Source organism: Pristis pectinata, chromosome 9 (assembly GCF_009764475.1).
Source record: "Pristis pectinata isolate sPriPec2 chromosome 9, sPriPec2.1.pri, whole genome shotgun sequence".
Lineage (NCBI taxonomy): Eukaryota > Metazoa > Chordata > Chondrichthyes > Rhinopristiformes > Pristidae > Pristis > Pristis pectinata.
In genome coordinates, this window is record NC_067413.1 from 45,956,353 (window position 1) to 45,969,431 (window position 13,079).

Here is a 13,079-nt window from a genome sequence, read left to right on the forward strand (position 1 = left end):
ATTCTGCTGCTGCTCCTGGATACCAGATTTGAGTTGCTCGATCTGCTATGAATCTATCTATCACACGTAGGATAATGATAGTGCCAAATGAAATGGAGAGTTACCTTAGTATGATGATGGGTTTTCCTAACTACTAGGACTGTGTGTTTGTCATTTGTATCTGCAACAGGCATGTTGTTTAGATATTGTACACTTTCACCTTCTCACTCACTGCCTCAGTTCTAGTTTGACTGCCTTGACTTTGAGGATTCTGCCCCTTTAGTCAGTAGTGGCGTTACACAGCCAGCTAGCAAAGTTCCATGCAGAGAACATATTGTAACCTTGTTTGGTGCTTCTTGCTGTTCATGAAGTGACTATTGAGCAAGCAAGAAGAGGGGGCAAAGATAGGGCTAATAGTCAAGGTGATCACAATTGGTGGTAAGAGCAGAGGGAATTGGTACTGTAGAATATGTGAGAAACAGCAGAGTTTGATTGCTCCAGTGGCCCTGGTGCCAAGAGATTTCAATGGTATGAGGAGAAAATGTTGAGACCTCTCAGGGAAAATCACTATGGGGGGCCCTTATCATCGGCAAATTAGTCCGGCCGGTAAGACAGGATCACCCAGTACTGGTGATGGAGAAATATGGGCAAATAATATGGTTCTCAGATTTTGACCAAAGGCAGCACTATTTGGAAGATCAGATCTTCCAACTGAAGTACATGAACCAGTTGGGCCAAATGCATTCATCCTATCCTTCATGTTTTATTTTATGTAAAATGGGAGAACTTTAACCCACCTTGAGCTGTCAGCCTATTGCTGGGAGATTCAGGAATAGGAATTGGAATGGGAGACACAGCTGAAGCCTGAAGCAGTCCATGGAACTCAGATGCAGCAACAGATGATGAGGCTGGTAAAATCTGAAAATTTCACAGAGTAGAAAACATAAACCAACACTGAATACTGTGAACGTATTAATGTCATTATCTACATTGGTCTTTCTATTCCTGAAAAAGCATAGGCCTAGAAATTATTTTGCTCTTGGAAAGGAACGTTGATGTATTGGTGCATGGTGAATCAATCAATGACTTGTTTGAGGGAATTGAAATCTGGCCTGGGGTGAGCACTGGGCCATCAGGCAGTGTTCAGATCAGTGATTGGGGGTAATGCTTGGGCTAGTAATTGGGAAAAGGCAAGGGTTTATGGAGCAGTCTGTGGAGTTGAAGTAGGGAAGAAGGTTGAGAACCAGCGTCGAGAGGAGCCAAACGTTGGATTGGCAAAGGATGGGGAGTGACAAAGGTTAGATTGGTAATCGAAGGGCTGTGGGTCACAAATGGTGGTAGGGTTGTGCGAGGGTATGGGGCAGGGTGTTCATACCGTGAGGGATAAACATGCACATGAGGTGGGTTCCTAGCACTGAACTACAGAACCAGAAACCTGCCTCTGACAAATGCCAAAGATAGTCTCAAATGTAAAGGCTTCCTGCTGCACAGCTTGTCTGAAGCAGCCGCTGGGCACCTGTGCGATGAAAAAAATCATGGAAGTGGCATATTTTACACACAACTGGACAGCACTGTATGTGTCCAGGCACCAGCATCCATTAAATGCCAGAAGGGCAAGGAAGGAACACCATGGATTTTGGAATCCATGCCATTAATTTCCAATTGCCTTTAACAAAAATATTTTCTCAAAATTTAACTGTAGTGCACATAAACATGACCCAATGCATTAAAGAATTCAGTTCACCATCTTTCCAAAATAAAACTAAGCATTAGAAATACAAAACAAAATCAGGGTTCAAAAGTAAATGTATTCATTGTACATTGAAACTCTCTTACGATCTTCTTATGTCCTACAGTGTGCAAATCCAATAGTAACACAGAAATGTTATTTCTGTAGGCATAAAAATACTTCCTAAAATTCTGGCAAGAAGTATCAAATGTGTTCAGAAATATTTTTACATTCATTGATCTGTTACACACCACAGTGCTTGATGTTGATGGAAAACTTGACAACTGACTGTGATTTGACAGGCTGGATGATGCTCTCCAATACTGCAGTGAGTCAGTGTCTGTTGAAAGAAAATGAAGCATCACTAGGTATCAAATCCATCTATAAATGTAGATTTATACTTATGAATGGTACAGGATTATACAAGTTTATCACCTACTTGCATTGTTTCCTTCTATTTCATTCATTTTAATGCATTTTTTTATTTTAAAAAAACTCTCCCTTGCATTATCTAATTTTTGAATAAGATAGTCATTATTCACCATCTAAATGGAGGCACTGCAGCATAGTCATTATGTTAATAGATAAGTGATCAGAGATCTAAACTCAAAATCCAAGGCACAAGTTTAAACTGAGTCGCAATTTGAAGTCTCGATATGAAAAGCTAGAATGAAATGTGTCCAGGAATATGTTGTAAAAACTCGTATGGTTCACTGATGGTCTTGCCCTGTCTGTTAATGTGCAACAACAATCCTCCACAAACAGGACTGAATTTTACCCTGAGATATCCAAACAATAAAAGTCAGACAATAATGCTAACCATGTACAGTTAATTAGCAAAAACTCAGGATTATACCGCTCTACTCAATGGACATGAATCAGATGATATCAGACTGTGCAGGAGCCATGATGAACTAGATTTCTCAATGATACAAATATTGGCAGAGTTGATGGTGAAGGAGGAAGTTTTAGGCTGCAGAAAGATATCAAAGGATTGATTATATTGGAATTCAGTCCTGAGGTGATACGTTTGGGAACAGCAAATAAGATGAGGGAATACACAATAAACACTTGTCAGGTCACAGCTATAGAATAATGTACAGTTTTTGTGGGTACTGAAACTGGAAAGTGGGATTAGCCTAAATAGATCTCATTTTACAACATGGACACAACTGACTTTCTCCAATGCTGTAAATTCCTCCAATTCTATACATTTAATACATCATGAAGTACAAGGTTAATGAAAGCAATGGGTATATTGTCAAAGTTTGAAAATAAAATATCCTTAAAACTCCTACCTTCTAAAGTGGTGCTGAGCAAACTGCTGCCAGAAGGTTTTGGAAAGATTAAATCAAACATGTACCTTCCCAGGTAGCAATGTTTTGCCATATGAGCCACATGCTCATAGAACTGGCAGTGGTACAGCAGAGCCTGGAGAGCAGGCAGCCCGACCAGTGATAAGCCAGACTCCTCATCATGAACACAGGGGCTCTACAAAAAGAAAACACTTCAGGCATTAAAGCAGAACACAATAAAGCATAACCATAAATTCATAGCTTCCGCAGCAATGAAATGGACCTTTCTTACTGCATCTGACTTACTAACCACATTTCATCACCTTTGGAGTTGCAAATGTGTGCCATATAGATTGATACTAGATTTGTTTAATTATCAGATGTTATTTGAGTTTAAAGGTTTCAGGAATCAAAATAAGAAGACATTTCACTTTTTGGGAGAGTCATTATTTGAATTGAAGCATACTTTTTGAATCATAAACAAATCAATTTAAACAGTTAAATTCCTGTCTATTGAAGGTCAGTAGAGGGGTCTACATTTTTCACTCCGTTCACACCAGCTTCTTTTAACTGCCAGATCTGCAAATACAATTGTTCAGCAAGAAATCCCCAATAATTCTTTATATACTTGGTAACATAATTATTGTAATAAACACCACAATATATTTTATATCTTGAAATTGTTCGGTGAGTCATAATATTCTGTGCAACATCTGTCACTACTGCAGCAGAGGATGTAGGATGGCAAGTCATGTGGCCTTTCACATCAACATTCAGCTTGCAATTCTACCTATGCTTCTCTGAATGCCTGCAGTCTCTCACTGTTCCACCTCCTTGCTTGGGTCCAATTATCCCATGCCAGTCTATCCCTTCTGCAATGCAAAAAGTAATCTGCTAACTGCTCTTGCGTAACCCAATAATATAAACTGACCATAAATAAATAAACAATTCCTTCCTGACATTTTTAAAACATAAATCAGACTCTAGTCTTAATCTTTTGTTTCTTTTTTACATTACTTTTATCAGTGTTTAGGATATACTGCAAATGCACATTTAATACCAGTTTTTGACCTTTCATCAACTACTTATGATGTAGAATTCCATTTTTTTAAAATATATTCTTTGAAGGGATGCTGACTTTGCAGGCTGAACCAGTGTTTAATTACCCATCCCCAGTTGCCCTTAAGGTGCTGGTGAGCTGCCTTCTTGAACTGCTGCCATCGTTGCTGTGTGGGTACATCCTCAATACTGTTAGGGAGTGTTCCAGGATTTTGACCCAGTGATCATGAAGTAATAACGATATATTTCCAGGTTAGGATGGTGTATGGCTTGAAGTGCAACTTCCAGGTGGTGGTGTTGGAGAAAGATTTAATCTAGGAATACATTGGTCAGCACAGGAGCAGTAATCCATCACTGTGCTGTGGGTACTTTTGGTTGTAGAACTGTTGTTTAAAAATTCAGTGGCAACCAAGGCATCTGATGCTAGTGAACTGACCGTACCAATTAGACAGAGTGAGTAAAACAGTGAAGACCAGCACAGGGACATTGTGAGGGAAAATGGCCAGGGTGGGGCATGTGAGCTACCAGCTCACATCAATGATGGAGGAACTACGATCACGTTGATCACTGAGTGGGAGAGTGCGTGGGTGTTACTGAGAGAGTGGGTAGGAAGGTTGTGCTGAGTTAAGTGGAAATTTCCTGAGTACAGTGACAATTGCTGGTCAGAGGAGTGGAGGTTATGGGGGAGGGGCAATAGTGAGATTAGACGTCAAGTCATGAAAGTGCGGCCTCTAGGTGTAGCAGTATTTGGTCCAGGGTTCACAAGATTGGTTTGGATGGGATCGGCGAAGGTTATGAGGTTGGGTGGGGAATCAGAAGGAGAACAGGTAATTAAATAACTGAAAGGGAACCTAGTTAATGGAGTCCAAACACCAGGCTGGGGCTTGCTCAGGAAGGCCCCCTTAGAGCACAATGCCATGGATACATTTATAAAGATAAGACTTTGTATATTCTCAAAAACAAAACCACACCACCTGTAAGACAAGACAACAAATTTCCTCAAACTTTCCATACCTGCCAGATATAATCCTTGGCTTCCTCCATAGTGGCCGGCATATGAATCATCAGCAAATTCTGCAGAATGGCTGCTGCCTGAACAAAATCAGACCATTGTTACCTTTCTGTACTAGTCAGGGTCAGCAATACAGTGGCATCCTGTAGGACCACAGAGATTCTTGAGAATGCAAACAGGAAAGACCATAAGATGTAGGAGTAGAATTAGGCCATTTGGCCCATCAAGTCTGCTCTACCATTCAATCGTGGCTGATTTTTTCTTTTAAAAACACCATTCTCCTACCTGCTCCCCGTAACCCCTAACTCCTTTAATAATTAAGAACCTATAACTTGGCTTCCACAGCCCTCTATGGCAACAAATTCTACAGATTCGCCACCCTCTGGCTGAAGAAATTCCTCCTCATCTCAGTTTTAAAGGGACATCCCTTTATTCTGAAGCTGTGCCCTCAGATCCTAGACTCTCCTGAAGGAAGAATAACTTGTAGAGCCATCTCGATTTTTTGAATAAATGCAAACCGTGATATACCAATGGAGCTGCAAATTGGATCATATTTTGGAAGGTAGCCATTCCATTAGTATGACATTTTGAATATCACCATAATGCCAAATTAGGCCACCGCCCAATTCTGTGCATGAGTGAAGGTGACATTTAGTTTTGATCTTTTCATAGATTTGGATGACTAGTTGTGTTTGAGAATAATATTTTAAGGATAAGTTTTATTAAACAATGAAGACAACCATGGAGACAAGTAATCATTCCTTTTTTTTGCCCCAATCAGCAATTTTTGGTTGGCTTGTTGTACATTGAGAAGAATGAAGGATTTTATGGGCAAAGCCTTCGTCATCTGTATAGATGAGCAATTGTTCCTGGTCTAATTCCATGCAAACTTTGTAAAATTGTGTGTGTTACCGTGGATTGCAAATTTATAGATATTGTCAAGAGAAATGTTACAGATGTCCATTAGGAAGGTAATTATCAGAGTGACTTCATAGAGAAACCACCTGCTGAAGTGATGGTGTCCCTGAAGATTGCATAACACTATCTGCTTAGAAATTGGTCTTCCAAACATCTTGGGAAGAAAGGTGAGAAATAACTGTGTTTAGGGCAAGAGTTTGATACAATCAATGACAGAAAGTGGAATGAACATTCCACTTCAGATTTATGCAGAGGTGTATAGAATGAAGGGATTCACATATTTCTCAACAAATGGAATTAAGACAAATTATAAAAACTTGTGTAGAACCAGGTGAAGATTTTAGATGGGACTAGTGGTGTGTCAAGATTCAGTTCCAGGTAGCCCATGATTCAAAACATCAAACTGCATCTTCCCAATGAACCTTACATGTGAACTCCAGGAAGATAAAATTAAATGAAAGTAACTTCCATTTGCAAACCGAGAATATATCATATGGATTCTCGGGCAAGTTGTCGGAAAATAAGAGGTGATTCAAGCAGTTCATCAACTCTCTTATGGTCTCCGGTGAACATCTTCCATTCTGCATCCAGAGCCAATCAGGAATTATATCTAGTTACCTAATAATGCCATTGAGCACTGCTGGATGTTCAGAAATTGGTACCAATAATTCATTCCACAGTATAATTGGAACAGGTGAACATACTGTATAATCTTTGCCATGATGTACTCGACTGGATGTGAACTGGAGCTTGACCCTGGCCTTTACCATTTAATGGTTCTAGCTGATTCAATGCCCTCTGCAGGGCTAATACCACTGCCACTTGGCCAGCTCCTTTGATATAAATTTTATTTTAAAAAAGAAAGAACGCATTTAACTTATAAAAGTGTTAAGATTAACAGCAATGTTTTATCTTGGGAAATAAACAGAGGCATGCTGAGAAACTAACAATGATCCATGAACTGCGAAATAGCAAGTAGGCAATGCTGCTCCTTGCTGGAGGAAAAGAACCACTGCTTGAAACAATACATCACTTATGACTAATATTTATGACGAACTAAACCATTAAATGACCAGTTTCATACTTTAAGGTCATTTTATTGGTTTTAATTCAGGTTACTCATCAGTAGAAGATTGGGTAAATTTATTATATATCAAACAATATTTCATTTATGACTAATATACACAAAAGAAATCATTAGATGAATCAGTATCATATTTTAAGGTCACTACATTTGTTTTAAATCTGGTTATTCAGGGAGTTTACTGGACACTTTCATTAAATACTCTTACTTTTTCTGATAAAATCATTTCCAGTTACATCCTAGAGAGCTGAGGATGCCGTGTCAATACATATATTCTGGGTTGAAATAGATAAAGCTCTAGGTCACAGAAGAATTTGGGGATCACAAAGGAAAGTGGAGTTTGGGCCAATTCAGATTAGCTACGATATTACTGAATGGTAGAGCAGGCTCAAGATGCTCTATGGCATTCTCTTACTTTTATTTCTCATGTTCTTATGTTAAATCTATTCCATTTTACCCCTCACACCTCATGAGCAGAAATTGTTCATAATTTCTTGCCTTGTCGAGGCAAAAAAATTTCCAGCATCTACACGTTTTTTTGGATTTTGAGTATATTTGTAGACTTGAGTCATAGTTTAAATTATATGGTCTAATTCCATCCATAACGACCAAGGTTTGTGGCATTTTAAAGACTTTTGTCATAATCTTCTTTGTTTTTTTTAGCCAAATTAGTAGATGTATTTTTCCATCTGCATTTATGTATCAGTAGGCAGGTAACAGACAAGGATGAATCTTTCATTCTTAACAAATCAACATCATTTTGAAAGAAACAAGGCACAACATTCCACAAAGCATTTAAAACTATGAAGTAATAACTGAAAACAGAATGACCAGCCATCTTCAACATGGATTTAAATGCTCATAAAGGCAATTCACCAGGTTAAACTTGTCTATTATTCTGTATTTTGTGTTTTTTCCAAAATTACATTTAACCTGGGACATCTCTTTGCAACTTGTTAAATCTCTTTGAATAGTATTAGAGATTCTAAATATCACTTGTCCACCCAGATTATTGAATAGGCCAAACATACTGAAACTATCCACCATATAATCTAAAAATGATCATTTCTGCAAGTCTCCATGGGACTTCACTGTCTAAAAAAAACAATGTTAGCATTGTCTAAACAAACATGTTTCAGTTAAATTATTTTTGATTTAGCTATTTATCCTGAACCTCATGTAATTTCACAAATAAAAAAACATCTTTGATATGCAACTTTACGTAATTCTATCTAAAAGTTTTATATTGTTAGACCCTAGTTTGAATATTTCAAGGAATTTTAGTTAAATTTTACAATGTGAATTGAACATTTGACAGATATAGATGCATTTTGAATTAAAATGCTATAAACGTTCAGCAGGTCAGGCAACAGCTGTAGAAAGAGGAACAGAGTTAATGTTTCTGGTCAATGACCTTCTATCAGAACTGGAAAAATTTAGTAACGTAACACACTCTTCAGTTGCCACCTGATCTATTCAATATATTCTATTTTATTCAGGTGGCCAGCACTTGCATGATTTTGATTTTATGGTCAATGCCATATGGTGGGCAGAATAATTAGAAGTGCAAAAGGGACAAAGTGATGCATTAGGTGTATGGAGCACTGGTCAGACTCTATATGAGATACAGCACTGAGTTTTGAACACCAAACCTCAGGCAAAAAATATTAATCTTTGAAAAGCCTCGCCATCTGATTGACCAGAATGATGTCGAGGATGGAAGGTTTAATTATGAGGCAGATTACATACATAGAAATACACATAGGCCATTCAGTCTCTCAAGCCTGTTCTACCATTTAAATGGATCATAGGTGATCTAAACCTCAATTCAAATTACCTATGTTCTACCATTTTCATTCACCTAACAAAACCATAAGGTTCAGTCTTGAAAATTTAAATTACTCCAGCCCCTTTAGTGCCTTTTGAGAGAGTCAGTTTCAAATTTACACCACTTATGTGTGTGTGTGTGTGTGGGGGGGGGGGGGGGGGGGGGGGGAGAAAAGATTTCCCTTTCATGAATAACTGTAACTTTAAAATCATGCCTCTTGTTTTTGATTCCCTCTGTCACAAACCAGCAACAAAAGAAACACACTGAGCATGATTCAGTGTTAAAAACTATTTTATTAATCACTACTTATGATAATACGTAAAATAAAAGTAAAAATGTTAGTATGTTAGAATTCAAAAAATGTTAAACCTCGAACGTTAACCCCAAAACTAAACTCTTCGTGTGTGTGTGTGACAAAGTCCAAAACTCCCAGTTCCTGAATGGTTCTTAAAGTTCAGTTCCGCAAGCCATAAGGTGAAATATGAGCAAGGGCTTCTTCAACAACCACCGTTGTCTGAAGATAAGATGTAGATGTAGAAAAACATAGAGAGAGTACATACGAAATCCAAATGTTCCATGATGGAACCCAAACGACTCTTCAGTGTTTACTCGGTAGTGACTTCCTCACCCCGAAAAGCATCCGAACCGTGGTCGTCCACATACAAATACCTGTTTCCTTCTACAGGTCAGCAACAAAGTGAACTCCACCGGATTACTTCCAGCTTCCATACATGGATTTCAGTGGCAAACACAGTTATTGTTTCTCATCCATCAATAGAGAAAACAAGCAGGCTGGTGTCTCTCTCCCTTCTCTCTCTCTCTTCTTCTTCTTCTTCTTCTGACTTCTTCAACAACGTCATTACGTCCTTTATCTTCTATTGACGTAAGCACGCCCCACACACACATACACACACACTCTCTATCTTAAAGGGACTTTCACTGAGTCCGTAACACCTCCCACCTAAAAAAAAAAATTTTCCCAAGAAAATTTTAACCGCGCATACAGTTAGTAATGTTAATAATTATCATGCTACACAACTACAGACTATCAGATTAGTACAGATACATGTTTCCCATTTAACATCGAGAAAGACAATCAGCAATCACATTATCTTTGCCTTTAATGTGAGTTATCATGAGATCAAACTCTTGCAAAATTAAACTCCAGTTTAACAGCCTTCTGTTTTTGTTTTTGACTCGGCTCAGAAACACCAATGGGTTATGATCTGTATACACAGTCAATGGTTTCTGAGCGGTGCAAACATATACACTGAAATGTTGCAAGGCTAAAACAAGCGACAGTAATTCTTTCTCTATGGTGGAATAATTCTTTTGATGCTCATTAAATTTCTTTGAAAAGTAAGCTACAGGATGGTCAATATCATCAAGGTCACCCTTCTGCAACAACACAGCTCCTGCAGCTTCATCACTGGCATCTACTGCTAATGAAAATGGCTTTTCAAAGTCAGGTGATTTGAGCACAGGATGGTAGCATAAAATGGCTTTCATCTTCTTAAATGCTTCTTGACAAGAATCTGTCCAAACAAACTTTACTCCCTTCTTCAGAAGATTAGTTAGGGGAAGAGCAATATCAGCAAAATTTTTACAAAATTTTCGATAATATCCAACCATTCCCAAAAATCTTCTAACAGTCCTCGTACCTGTGGGAATAGGGAACTCAGATATTGCTTGAACTTTTGCCTGAACAGGAGCTTGCTTGCCTTGACCTACAACATAACCAAGATACGTCACAGTGGCATGCCCAAATACACTTTTAGCCAAGTTAACTGTAAGGTTAGCCTTGGAAAGTCTTTCAAACAACCTTTCTAACGCAGAGATGTGATCTTCCCAAGTATCATTCCCAGTCACTAAGTCGTCAATGTAGGCATCTGTATGTTTTAACCCATGAATCACTGAATTAATCATTCTTTGAAATGTTGCCGGAGCATTTTTCATTCCAAATGGCAAAACATTGTATTCATACAATCCAGAAGGGGTTACAAAGGCTGAAATTTCCCTTCCTCTTTCTGTTAATGGAACACACCAGTACCCTTTTAATAGGTCAATCTTTGTAAGAAATTTTGCCTTTCCCACTCTGTCTATGCAATCATCCACCCTAGGAATAGGGTAAGCATCTGACTTTGTTACAGCATTCACTTTCCTGTAATCTGTGCAAAATCTAACAGTTCCATCAGGTTTAGGTACAATAACACAGGGCGAACTCCAATTTGAAGTAGAATGTCTAATAATATCATTTTCCAACATGTATTTTATTTCCTGATCAACAAGTTTACTTTTTTCCACATTCATTCGATATGGGTGTTGTTTGATTGGTTTTGCATCCCCAACATCAACATCATGGGTAATTATCGATGTTCTGTTTGGAACATCTGGGAACAGATTTTTAAATTTTAAAATTAATTCTCTCATCTGTTGTTTTTGTGAAACTTGTAAATGGTCCAACTTCGTTTCAAGGTTCTCCATGATATTTTGGTTTTTTAGTTTCGATGGAACAATATTTGGTCTAAATTGGCCTTCCTCAACATCAACATCAGGCATTCTAGAAACAACCTTTACACCATCCACCAAGGCCACAACTGAATCCCTCTCATAATAAGGTTTTAGCATGTTTACATGACAGAGTTGTGTTTTCTTGCGTCTATCTGGTGTTTTGATTATATATATTAAATCAGTCACTCGAGATTCAATAACATAGGGTCCAGAAAAATGAGCTTGCAAGGGATTATTTTGGCTAAGGAAAAATACCAACACCTTTTGCCCCACTGCGAATGTCCTAGGCCGAGCACGTCTATCAAAAGATGTCTTCATTCTTATCTGGCTTGTTTTCAGATTCTCTCTCGCTAGCTGGCAGACTCTCTCCAACCGAGTTTTAAATTTTTGGACATAGTCCAACAGACTTAAGTGAACTTCCTCATTAACCCATTGCTCTCTCAACAACTCCAAAGGTCCTCTCACCCTATGTCCAAACACGAGCTCAAACGGACTAAATCCGATTGACTCCTGGATCGATTCTCTAACGGCAAACAAAAGTAAATGGATACCTTCGTCCCAATCCTTGGTGTTTTCAAAGCAATAAGTCTTCAGCATATTTTTGAGAGTAGAATGAAATCTCTCCAGAGCTCCTTGAGATTCTGGGTGATATGCAGATGATACAATCTGCTTTGCTCCCAGCTCATAGACTATTTGTTGAAAAATTTTTGACATAAAATTACTACCTTGATCAGATTGGATTTCTTTTGGCAAACCAAACAAGGTAAAAAATTTTACAAGAGCCTTTGACACCGTCTTGGCCTTAATATTTCTAAGGGGTATTGCCTCTGGAAATCTAGAAGTGGCACACATGATGGTTAACAAATACTGATTTCCAGTCTTAGACTTTGGTAAGGGGCCAACACAGTCCACAATCACCTTCGAAAAGGGTTCACCAAAAGCAGGAATTGGTTTCAAAGGAGCCACAGGGGGTTTTTGATTTGGTTTACCTACCATCTGACATGTGTGGCAGGTTCGACAAAACATCACCACATCTTTTCTCAAACCAGGCCAATAGAATTGTTTCAAGATCTTCCCCACAGTTTTATTCACACCAAAATGACCACCCAAAGGCATACTATGGGCCAGGTTTAAAATCTCATCCCTATAAACTTTTGGAACAACAACCTGATGAATAACTTCCCATTCCTCATTAACAGGAACATGAGGAGGTCTCCATTTCCTCATTAACACTCCATTTTTGACATAGTATCCAGTTGGCACCTTTTCAATCTCCTCACATGAGAGTGCTTTTTCTTTCAATTCTGTCAACTCAGGGTCCTTTGTCTGTTCCACCATAAAATCCTTCCTCGACAAAGACAAATCTTTAAATTCAGGCTCACTATAAGGATGTTGATCCTCCAGTGAAGACAGAAAAGTCTCAGATAAGGCATCATAATTTTCTTCCTGTTTAGGACTGTCACAAGGAACCACATCAGACTGCACCGGACTGTCTGTCTTGGCTAATTCTCTAGCTCTAGCTCGAGTCACCGCACATGATGGGTAAACATCTGAATCATCCTCAGACTCATCAATCCTTGGTTTGGTTGTTAACCGTACCACAGGATCACTTTCTCCATCTGCAAGGTCATTTCCCAATAACAAAGAAACTCCTTCCACTGGCA

The 13,079-nt window shown here is 38.5% G+C and overlaps 1 protein-coding gene across 3 annotated transcripts in view; it reads right to left on the minus strand.

Annotated features, from left to right (window-relative positions):
- Positions 1-13,079, minus strand: part of rttn (rotatin) — a 184,017-nt gene that overhangs the window by 45,328 nt on the left and 125,610 nt on the right. For all 3 annotated transcript variants that reach the window (XM_052024022.1, XM_052024021.1, XM_052024023.1), the window contains 4 exons: positions 5,077-5,154; positions 3,007-3,199; positions 1,960-2,048; positions 777-897 (listed from right to left, as the gene is read on the minus strand). In XM_052024022.1, coding sequence (XP_051879982.1) covers positions 777-897; positions 1,960-2,048; positions 3,007-3,199; positions 5,077-5,154 — 481 coding nt within the window. The remainder of the gene's footprint in view (positions 1-776; positions 898-1,959; positions 2,049-3,006; positions 3,200-5,076; positions 5,155-13,079) is intronic.